This window comes from Fibroporia radiculosa (genome assembly GCF_000313525.1).
Source record: "Fibroporia radiculosa TFFH 294 genomic supercontigs, scaffold3262, whole genome shotgun sequence".
Lineage (NCBI taxonomy): Eukaryota > Fungi > Basidiomycota > Agaricomycetes > Polyporales > Fibroporiaceae > Fibroporia > Fibroporia radiculosa.
The window spans coordinates 1-10978 of record NW_012133382.1 but is presented as its reverse complement, the minus strand read 5'-3'; the positions used below and the strand labels follow the sequence as shown (position 1 = coordinate 10978).

Here is a 10978-nt window from a genome sequence, read left to right as displayed (position 1 = left end):
CCACCACTCGATGGGGACGACACCAGGGAGCGCGCGGCAGTTATGTTCCGCAATGACAGGTGCTTAAGTATGAGGCAGCAAGCTCACCCCTTTCCTTTTCTTTGCCCCCTTGCCCCTATCCTTTTCCGTTCTGCCTGCCCTTGCACCATCAAGACATATTGTGTCCTCCGATTGCCCACCTATTGTATTTTCATCGTATGTGCGCTGAACGCGGTACTCGCTCAATGTTGGTCTGAGCTATTCTGCTGATCTTGCTGTACGTATAGTGTATATACGGGTACATTGTCACCAAAATCAGGTTTGTGGTGTCGACAACAGCACAGAAGGTAGTGCATTCTTCCTTCTGTGCTTTGGTTCATGCAAAGTGACTGATGATGTTTCAGTTTGCTTCAATTTGGGGCATATCCCGCTAAGCTGATCCGCACGCAGGGAGCAAGATCTCTGCCAAGCCGACACCGTACGTGGAAGTGAACACAACGGCAGTTCAAAATGGGTGCAGAGCCGCCGCGTCAGCCATCTTCCTATCCGTTTACCAAATCCACAGCAGATGTAATTATGCGCACCTCGGACGGCGTCGACTTTAAAGTGCACCGGCTGATCCTCTCTGAAGCGTCCCCGTTCTTCGAGGGCATGTTCGCTCTCCCCCAGCCTCCTCCCACACCCAATAATGATGTCGACACCCACACTTCTCTAGCCTCTCCAACCACTACCACATCATCTAACGACGGCAACAATGCCCCGACGTCTCGTCAGGACGATCTCCCCGTCATACTCGTTACTGAGCCCAGCGAGATCATCGACGCACTCCTGCGATTGTGCTATCCCTTTTCGCCCCCGGTGTTCGCCACTGTCGACGCGATTGCAGCTGTTCTCGAGGCCGCGAGGAAATACGCACTAGATGGTGTCGTGGCGCGTGTGCGCCCCATGCTACTCGAACCATGGTTCCTGGACGACAGACGCGCGGTGTAGGTCGCCTTTGCTGCTGCATGGCATCTCAGATTGCACACAGAGGCGGCAGCCGCGGCGAGGGGCACGCTGCGGCACCGCGCCCCAATCTCGAGCTGGGACAAGGAGATCTCGCTGGACGCGGTGTTCCTCCTGATGGAGTACCGCGCCCGATGCGTCGCGGCTGCGATCGAATTTGTGCGCTGCACCGATCAGTGGGGATTATTCAGAGGACTAGGCTCGGGTGACGGCGAGTCGTGTGCCGACCACGACAGCAAAGGTCGTTTCATGACGCTTTCTTGCGAGCGCTGTCAACATATACAGCCGCCGCAGATCAGCCACCTTACTTGCTGCAGTAAATGGCAGCGAATCCAGATTGACGTGCATGAGTTTCAGGATGTACTGGCCAAGTCTGTCGTGCATCTGCCGTGCGGTGCGACTGTGGTGGAGAACCGCATACTGCACGTACAGCTAATGGAGGAGGGGTCGTACATAGCATGTACCCAGTGCAAGGTGGATGCCATTGATATGCTGAACTATGCGCTGAAGCAGATGTGCAAAAGCTTGGACGCTGTCCTTGCGAAGGTGCGTTTAGGCGGCATACATCGGCATGTCTGCTACTACCAAAACTCACTACGACGTGTTCAGCTTCCCCTTAAATTACCATGGTAGGAGGACGAGGAAATGAGGGGCTATAAAACAGAATTTGACCCCGATGCGACACATGACGGACGAGGGCAGAATAAGGAGAATGGGGAGAATAGGGATCTCGAGAGTAGCAAGTTTTGTGCATGAAGATTGTGATCGCTGAACTCTCTACGATACAAAATCGATGCCAGCGTGGGTTACAGAAATAAGAAAGAGGAACAGGATTACCAATACAACATAAAGATACGAGGAATGACCGAACCACCCTTTGGATTCCTCGAGATCTTTCGTATCCGTGTCCAGGAGAAGACGATGCTGCCCAATATCACGGACCAACTTCTCAAACGAAGGCCGAACAGACGGGTCATGATCCCAGCAGGATTTGATGACGCTCTCAACATAAGGCATCCATCTCTCGGCGATTTGAGGAATCTTGGGTCTCGTCTTTTTTCCTAGTGAGAAAAGACGGTCAGCAGGGTCTCGGAGAAGACAAGCGAGAGCGATGCGCACTGAGCACAAACTGGCGCACGGCGTTGTCGTCCTTGGCTGACCACGGCGGCTCACCCTTCCCAAGGATCTCGATGCAGCACATCGCAAATGCATAGACATCGGTCTGCTGCGTCATTTCGCACCTGCCTGCCATGAGCTCTGGCGCCTGCCATCGCAGAGCTTCATCTACCATCCCAAAGGTGGAGACTCGAGGTGAGCGGGTTGCAAAGGAACGTGCAAGCGTACAACGTACGATCATGTCTGATGGCTTTCCTTCTCACCGGGTAGTCCTGATTGGTTTTGCTCATGTTGAGACGCGAGGCAGTACTGGCGCTTTGATGATCGCCTAAGCCGTTTGTGGCTTGAATTTCCCGAATGCGTCCTGACTTCATCTTGCTCTGGCCAAAATCCGCGATGACACACACACCCTGGTCGTCGATTAAGACATTTGTACCCTGACGCACAGGTAAGGTGCACTCAAAAGTGCAAATAGTCAAGATACATACCTTCAAATCACCGTGTAACACTTGTTCCCTGTGCAGATACGCCATACCTCGTGTGATCTCGTGAATCATCTTAAATGGATTGATTGAGTCGAGACTTGGCAGCTTCTTGAGGTGCGATACTAGGTCGCGATTCTTCATATACGGGCTGACGAAAAACCACGGTGGATCGCTTGTGAGGAATGATGCACCCAGGAACTCCAATACATTGGGATGGCTGAGCTCTTTCCAGACTTCGACCTGAAAAAAAATGGGTTCGCTCATAATTTCCCAATAGCGACTTGGAAAAACTCACCTCATTCATGAACAATTCTTGTGGGACCGCCTTCCCGAGGACTTTGATTGCAACCGAACGATTTCGCCACATGCCTTTATACACATCGGAGTAGTATCCGATGCCAATCCTCTCGTCGCGGATGACCTCGTACTCCATAATTGCCCAACTCGGCAGTGACTGCTGCACACTGCTCAAAGCCTTGAGCCCCACTTCAATGAATCTGCGGTCTCGATCCCTCAAGACCATTTCGAATTCCTGCAGGTCCTCGGCCTGCTTCGTGCGCGACGAGTATGGAGCGGACATAGACGTCCCAACGGCGCTAGAGTGTTTTACCGCGTCGGTTGAGACGTCTTGGGTCATGGCCCTCATCTTTATCTCGGACTTGGACTCGTGCGCCAAGGCTTCCTGCAACATCGCAATGGTTTCGGGTATTTCATCACGCCCGATTTGAAAGGTTTCGATAATTTCCGTCTCTGTCAGACTCTCCTCCGCCAGCACCTTTTCCATCAGTTTCCACATTTCGACCCTATCCTGCGCGAGATCCCAAGTGAGCTGCCGTGCGTCTGCGGCAGCTAAGTAGTTGCGAATCTGCTCGTGCGTCATGCCTGCTGTCTGGTCGTCCGGGTCACCTGGGAGACTAATCGAGCCCGATGGCTCTGTGCAATCGAGGGAAGCCATGTCAATCAACGTGGAGGATTGCTGGGTATTGATGTATTCTGGCCGTTCGTATATGGCATCCCGTAGCAGCTCTCCGGGCTTCTCGCCCTGCTGTAGGATCCGGAACTGGATGGCAACCTAGCGTTCACTGAGCTCGATGGCAGTCATATATTAAGCGAAACCTACCCCAAACATGGCCAGGGCATCCGTGAGGCCTTGGTGGCATTCTTGAATTTTTGCTCGGATCTCCTCACGCTCCACAAACCGTTTAAGGAGTGATTTCTGGCTTTGTTCCTCTAAATATCCGCGCACCACTCCGAACGATCTGTGATAGTACACTGAATAACTATGCAGAGGGTGAGAGCCGAAGACACGTACTCCTCAAGACTTTTGATAGAAGGCTTGAGATCTGCTGCAATGCGATCGCCAGCTCGTGAAATTTCCCTCCGCACAAAAAGAAGGATGACAGCACACCGATCCGTCAAAGCCTCGCAAGCTGAATGAGTGTGCTACATGGCTCTCAGTCCCGATGCATGAGAACCACAACGCATGCGCGGCGCCTACCTTAAAAGCACGATAAGCATCCCAGATCGCGAGCAATGACCTTGCTACAATCGCCAGACCGGGGATCGGGGCAAACTCGAGTAGGCATTCTCCTTCTGCCAGAAGCTCGTGCGCAACTTCAGCTGTCGTACCGAGGACATTCGTGACGGCCTTAGTCACTCGCTATCGAGACCATCAGTGTGATATTCAGTCACATATAGAATCCATACTTACTTCACGAGTGGACGCCGGCTTTTGCCTTTCGGGTGAGCCAACTTGTGGTCGTGAGCCCAGCTCCCATTCATCTCCCATAAGATCGAGTGGTGCTCGGCCTGCATCCGACAGCCTCCTTCGAGTAAGTTCGCCGGGCCTTCTGTGCCCTAGCTCTATGCCAGCCGATGCAGTGAATGACATGGGAACGGAATGTATTGAGGTCCTAGACTTTGTGTCCGTCAATGAAGGCAGAGGAGAACGAGATATAGACAATGTAGAGGCGGCCGGTCGACCTCGCGGACGTTGAGACTGGGGAATGATCTGATTGTAAGGCGGAGGATCGACACCATACTTCGAGCGGCGGTGTTCGAATGAAACTACACGAGCAGGCTGCATGGTTAGCGGAGGCTGGCGCGAGGTCGCCGTACAATGATTCCTTCACGATGGGTAGCAGCCCACTGCGCTTTAAGTTCGCCTTAGTACCGCTCAGAGAGATTGAGTCGGAGATTGTCAAGCGGTGGGTTTGTGAATAAATGTGACAATGTCATCGGACTGATGCATTTAAACCCGAGTCTGCGTGAGACGATGCTTCAGCGATGTACTCGATCACTATTATGCATTCATCAGCAGGATCTTCTGAGAGGGTGAATCAGGCGAAAATTAAGCTGTGTTTCTGGTAGTCACTAGAAGATTATCAAAAGCAAACAAGATTAAATGACTTGTTTGTTCCTGAGTACGAAGTTGAACCTTACCTTCCCGCCTTATTTGGCTGCCTTAGTGAGCATTCAGTCATTTCGGGTTATGATGCTGCGGAGCCAGTTTGATAAGAGCTATGCATATGTTACTTCACAACAGGCCAAGGGATTCCCATCGGTGAATGCGATGATGAAGGCGGAGTTGTGTGGTCTGAGCGTTCAAAATAACTGATTTGGGCGAGATCATCTCGAACGCATGTCAACGAAAAATATACAGTGGTGACCCACAGAGTTCATGTAGTATCATGGACTACTATGCCAACACAGAGATGCACTTTGTGTGTCGACACGTTCACAGCCAATAGCCAAGTACTTGCATATCAGTACCTTGAATGGTACTATTGCATATCCGACGAACGTTATGAATGTTCTGACATGGCGCTGATGAAGACGTAGCCTAGAACATCGTAGGTCAGAAGACGGAGACAAATATTTGCTAGCAGAGACTAAACCAGAAATGAAATACGTCACAAACCACACTTCCATGCCAGTGTCCTTGTAATACATTTTTGTCTCTCACGCTACCCTTCAGATAGTGCGGATCAATGACCTGTCCGCAAAAATCTCACTTGCGTGAGCAACATATTGGATGTGTGAGACACGGATGAAAACACACTCCGAAATTCAAGCATACGAGCGAGCTATACGACCTTGGTGCATCAAGAGAGAAAACGCTCTCCGTCTCTACTAGCGCCCCTAGCATTCCGTTCACTGGTGAACGTATTCGCAAAATATTATCAGCCACAACTTGCAGTGCAGGAAGTTGAGGAATTCAGAACAGTAAGTACTGGCAGTCGAGAAAGAACGAGCAAGATAAGATAATGACGAACGCTCTCAGCCACATTTGGGGTTCGATCAAGTGTAGTCACGCGACTCCTCTCCTGTGGTTCACAGCCATCCATCGCTTTCGAGCATAGCGCCGACTGTCGGTCTACCATGAATGTGCGATTACTGGTGAGCATATTGCACTATTATTCCTGGAAATATACTCACGGCCCGACAGGTCAGGTCATCTGAACCTCCCTTGAGAACCTATACCGACAACTACATGTGTTTGGCTCCTCTTCATCCGACATCGACACCCATCGCGCGTATTTCCGATGACATTCTGTATGAGATATTCGACACCCTCGTAGCCATGCCTGGGGCTAACGAGCCACGCCCACTGAGTCGCAAGGCGCTCAAAGAAGGCAGGAGCTGGCTCGCGGTCACCTATGTGTGTCGGTACTGGCGCAATGTCGCGCTGAACTCCCCTCGGCTCTGGACTTCGATAATGTTCAACAATGATTGCGGTCCGAACATGCTCCGTGAGTTTTTGAAGAGGTCCCGAAAATCTGCTCTCAGTGTCAGCATCGAAGGGCCGTCCCTCCAGGACCTTGACCCCATGGTTCGCTACCTTGCGGCGATGTGTGCCGTGGCAACACACCGAATCAACTCCCTATATATCTCACGTTTCTCTCCGGTAGAAACAAACATCATCCTCTCCCCCTTCAAAAACGCCGCGCCTCATCTGAGCACACTCGTCGTCTCCGCAGAGCAAAAGCCAGCTGATTCCCGAGACATGGATATGATCCAGATTTTTGACGACAAAATGCCGTCCCTCAGGTCTATCATTATTTCACAGCTTTCGCTCCAGTGGCGTCCGTACGAAAATTTGACCCAAATCTTGCTCATGAACCAGCCCACACCGTCCTTAGTGCAGTTATTATGGACACTGCAAAAGTGTCCCATGCTAGACTCCCTGGGCCTGGGCCTCACCAACTCTAAATTCGCCTGTGACCCTCGAAGCGTCCTATTGGATACGGACCCCATACATCTGCCCAGATTAGCCAACCTCCTCCTCGTGGCACACCACGACGTTGCGGCCAAGATCCTCTCACGAATCGCTTTTCCCTCCACCTCGACCGTCGTCCTTGCGCTGCAGCACCCACCCACGGAGCGCATCATTCTTGACAATAGTATTGTGTCGCACGTACAGAGCGTCTCGCTCGACGTGTATGACCACATTGGTGTGCAGGGGCTCAAGTTCAGCACGACCGCAGGCGGAACCGTGCACGTACAGTGGGACTGGCGCGAGGGCGTGGACGAGTTTACGCTCGTCACGCGGCTGCAGCACGTAGGGGACCTCGTGCGCTTCGTGGGCGTGCGGCAGCTGGTCGTGCGCGCGCTCGACTACGAGCTCTTCACGCAGGACTGGATACACATCCTCGAACACATGCCTGCGCTTGAACGCCTTGAGCTCTCGGCGCCGTTCTGCGGGATGCCGACGCTCTTTAACGCGCTTAAGCGCACAAGGACGTCCGTGGACGGCGAGACGGGGTTCATACTATGTCCCGGTCTCAAGGAGTTCATCGTCTCACACGATGATGTGTCGCAGGAGGACATTGCGTGGGCAGTGGAGTGTTTTGAGTCAAGGAGGGATTATGGTGCACGCCTAAAGTTACTCCAGCTCGACTTTAAGCGACCACTTGAAGAGTTCAATCCTGCATTGACATCCAGGCTGATCGAAGGTGACCTGGCAGACGTTGTGCGAACGCTCGATCCCAGTGAGGAAACTACAGCTCTACAGCAGGATGCGCCGTGTTGTGGACATGGTGGTATCTGTATGCGTGTGGGTACGTAAACATAGGGTCCGCTGTGCCTGTGTATTCCAGTGGTTTCCCGTGTTATATTACATGTATTTCTTCTTGAAGCGTGAGTGCTAGATCCACTCGATTTTGTTTGGGGAAACTGACGGCCTTTGTTAGTACAAGCATTGACTTATGATATCATTATTTCTACGATGCGGGACAATTTCGGTCAAACTGGGATCCGATATGTGGAAGCTACGTTGCAGTGTTCTCAACCGTGAATATTGACATGAGGCCCCATCGTACTCCTATAAAACTGTTTATATGCATTTTCAGAAGTAAATTATTCCTCAAGCTCGTCTATCAAGTACAATGAGAGGGAGGTAGAATACATCCATTGCATCCTTATACAATTAGACTCAGTATTTCACGCCGAAATGAGTGACGTGTCATAATTATGAGTCGTACTATTCTAAGAGCGTCACTACGGTAGTATTTTTAAGCCGGCATGCACTCTTATTATGTGGGTATAAATACAATATTACACGTAGACGGAAGTTGTTAGACAGCGGGCTTGTTTATTTCCTGCTGAGCTTGGCCCTTGTCGTGCTGAGCATTGCCTGCACGCTTGATGTGAGAATAGCTCGCTGTGTGTAGCTGAGACATACCTGATAGCTCTTGCTGGCGATCGCCGGAGATGGCACCGAGAACAGCATCCGCCTTTCCCGCTAAGCGATCGGCGGTTCCCTCGGCGTACTGTTTCGCCTGGGCGGCGTTGTACTCGGTCTCGCCCTGTGCATGCTCCTCTTTGCCTGATTGTGACCAGGACGTGGCACCAGTGAGGTCTCCGATGGTCTCGACCACAGTTCCCTTCAACGAGTGGTATTGCCCAGTAGTCTTGCTACAGAACGATCAGTCTCACGGGATAAAAGCAAAGGACTAAAAGTGGCTTACTTGGGCTCGCCGGTGTTGTTGGAAGAGTTGGTGTTGGTGTTTGAAGACATGGTGCGATGAGTTGGTATATGAGAAAGAGGTGGGTGAGTGTCAGATATGAATGAGACCTGTTTGAAGAAATGGGGACAATTCACTGGGCTTATATAGTGTCCCGATGAGACACCGCCAAGCGGACTCCACAGCTCGAGAAAATACGAAACATCCCTGGCCGCTCGATGATGGCATGCACGCCACCTCGTCATGCATCTGCGCCCTGGGACCAATGGAGCGCGGTGACGTCGGGAGACCAGGTGACGTCGTAGAGAGCATTTCCATATCTGGAAGCGTAAGCGTCGAGAGGGCGATGGCGTTAGATCCCGTCACAGATCTCTTCGGACGCGTGACGTCATGGCTTAGGACGCGTTCAACAGCAAGGTGCGATGTGACGCGACAAAATGCGTGAAGGGAACCGAGGCAGCCTCATATAAGGCGATCGTCGACATAAGTTCCTCTCATTCGCATCTTGAACTCAGCCACCATCCCCGAATCTTCACTTCACTCTATACGCATCATGTCCACAAACACCGGAGAGCCCAAGTGAGTTCTCGTCTCAAGGCATTGGATCTATACTTACTTACCCTTTCATCTCAGCAAAACCACGGGTCAATACCACTCGGTGAAGGGAACTGCTGTAGAGACGATGGGGAACTTTATGGGTTCCGAGTCCTGGCAACAGTCGGGCAAGGACGAGCATAACCAAGGTGAAGCCGAGTACAAGGCAGCCCAGGCCAAAGGCTATGCCGAGGGCACGATGGACAGATTGGGAGGGAAGAAGGACGCCGTAGTGGGCGCAGTGTCCGGAGATCGTAGCCAAGAGACTACTGGTAGGTGTTTTGTCATCCGCAAAGACGTGGAAGTCGCTGACGGAAGTAACTGCAGGAAACCTTCGTCAGGACAAGGGAGAGACTCAGCAGAACATGAACGCTTGAGGTTCTTGCCATCGATGAGGTGTATAAGGTCATGATCGCGGGCTTCGGGCATAATTGTACTTTAAGCCAACTCGTATTTTACTATATACAGCGAATCACTTCAGCGAAAGAGGGCCAGACTGAATTCAAGGTCATTCGAACGGATACTGAAGTAAATTTCATGGGCATTCATATGACTGTTCGCAATAAACGAAGAGATCAGTATGGATCGTATACCATCTAAGAGTTGATGAAAGAACAACAATCTAAGTTGAAAATGCTAGAAGCAGACCACAAAGTTCGTCGGAAATTCTCCAATTGTGAGTACTATTCCTAACCTGCAGCAACCACTTTCTGCACTGTGCATCGCAGTGGAGTTTATTTAGCCTTGACCGTGTGCACTATCGACAGCGCTGAGCACATTCAAATCGATTGAGACGTTCGAAAGCCCATTGCAACATACATACTGTCCATATCCTCAGTTCTGTGATTCAAGATGAAACATTGAACGTTCCATAACATTTCTGTCATGGAAGGTGTCAGTTCACTAGCGATTCGCTGGCTGGGAATGCCAATCGAGCTCAAGCCCACCTTTGTGATCACATCCTCGACCTCATCGCGCACTGACCGTGCATACACTCGCACTAGCACCTCTGCATCTCCCTCCGCGAGATTCTCATCTGGCTACAGCAACATCTTCTATGATGATGTAACGGATAGCGACCCCGCTTCGGCAAGCCACGGTGGGGGACGCTCGATTGATGCGGTCAGCGGGTCCTCTGCTGCGTTCCAGGATGAGGTGCATGCCGGGGTGCAGCATTGTACTTTACTGCCGCTGCCAACACCACGTCGACCTTAGTCGTCTGCAACAGGATCAGCGATGGAATGGCAGAGCCGCAAGGGATCCCATTGCCGTCAGTGTTTTTCACGCAACCAACCTTTTTGGACACGATCTTCGCAGAGTGTCGGTGTTTGGTCGTCTGTTTTCAGGCAAAGTCTATTCGACTTGCGAATGTACTGTACAACATGCGTCGGTAGTTGATCAAGGATGCCGGGGTTTAAACAGAGTAGCTACATCAAATGCCTTCACACCCCGCGTCAATCGACCATCGGCATATTTGATCTCTTCCTTGTAAATCTGAATAGGCGTGTTAGTTCTCTTTTGCATACGCACAAATGCGCTACATACCTCCGAGATCGTCGTCTCGATCTGATGTTTCAAGCGTAAACAAAATTTCATCAACTCCTCAGTGTTTTGCGCGGACAACTGGCTGCATCTTGCGCATAGGGCACTTCGAGACGCTCGTGTCTGTGTGAGAGCCTGCATGTCTGCAAGCCATTGAGAAGGTCGTGTCTTTACCGCGGTGAAAGCATTCTTTACTTTGCTCAGAAGTGCACTGCAAGCCTCGCATGGCGTGGCGGCGTGTGGAATCACGTGTGGAGGACAACAGAGGCAAACAAGGGAGGGGGGGGGTAA

At 51.4% G+C, this 10978-nt stretch overlaps 6 protein-coding genes across 6 annotated transcripts; 3 read left to right on the top strand and 3 right to left on the bottom strand.

Moving 5' to 3' along the window:
• Positions 1-489: 489 nt before the first annotated feature.
• On the top strand, positions 490-1617 carry FIBRA_04621 (uncharacterized protein; the record flags this gene model as incomplete). Its single annotated transcript, XM_012326412.1, has 3 exons — positions 490-915; positions 970-1530; positions 1594-1617. 3 exons carry the CDS (start codon positions 490-492, stop codon positions 1615-1617), a joined length of 1011 nt encoding a protein of 336 aa, XP_012181802.1.
• A 144-nt stretch (positions 1618-1761) lies between these two features.
• On the bottom strand, positions 1762-4671 carry FIBRA_04620 (uncharacterized protein; the record flags this gene model as incomplete). The annotated part of the gene is made up of 9 exons (XM_012326411.1): positions 1762-2045; positions 2104-2268; positions 2336-2537; positions 2589-2825; positions 2881-3657; positions 3706-3844; positions 3898-4028; positions 4084-4245; positions 4297-4671. 9 exons carry the CDS (start codon positions 4669-4671, stop codon positions 1762-1764), a joined length of 2472 nt encoding a protein of 823 aa, XP_012181801.1.
• Positions 4672-5966: 1295 nt separating this feature from the next.
• Positions 5967-7653, top strand: FIBRA_04619 (uncharacterized protein; the record flags this gene model as incomplete). Its single annotated transcript, XM_012326410.1, has 2 exons — positions 5967-5984; positions 6034-7653. 2 exons carry the CDS (start codon positions 5967-5969, stop codon positions 7651-7653), a joined length of 1638 nt encoding a protein of 545 aa, XP_012181800.1.
• A 508-nt stretch (positions 7654-8161) lies between these two features.
• Positions 8162-8604, bottom strand: FIBRA_04618 (uncharacterized protein; the record flags this gene model as incomplete). The annotated part of the gene is made up of 3 exons (XM_012326409.1): positions 8162-8220; positions 8269-8501; positions 8555-8604. 3 exons carry the CDS (start codon positions 8602-8604, stop codon positions 8162-8164), a joined length of 342 nt encoding a protein of 113 aa, XP_012181799.1.
• Positions 8605-9104: 500 nt separating this feature from the next.
• FIBRA_04617 (uncharacterized protein) lies at positions 9105-9522 on the top strand (the record flags this gene model as incomplete). Its single annotated transcript, XM_012326408.1, has 3 exons — positions 9105-9130; positions 9185-9417; positions 9473-9522. 3 exons carry the CDS (start codon positions 9105-9107, stop codon positions 9520-9522), a joined length of 309 nt encoding a protein of 102 aa, XP_012181798.1.
• A 1021-nt stretch (positions 9523-10543) lies between these two features.
• Positions 10544-10841, bottom strand: FIBRA_04616 (uncharacterized protein; the record flags this gene model as incomplete). The annotated part of the gene is made up of 3 exons (XM_012326407.1): positions 10544-10639; positions 10691-10711; positions 10767-10841. The coding sequence occupies 3 exons, from the start codon at positions 10839-10841 to the stop codon at positions 10544-10546; spliced, it is 192 nt and encodes a 63-aa protein (XP_012181797.1).
• Between the last annotated feature and the right edge of the window lie 137 nt (positions 10842-10978).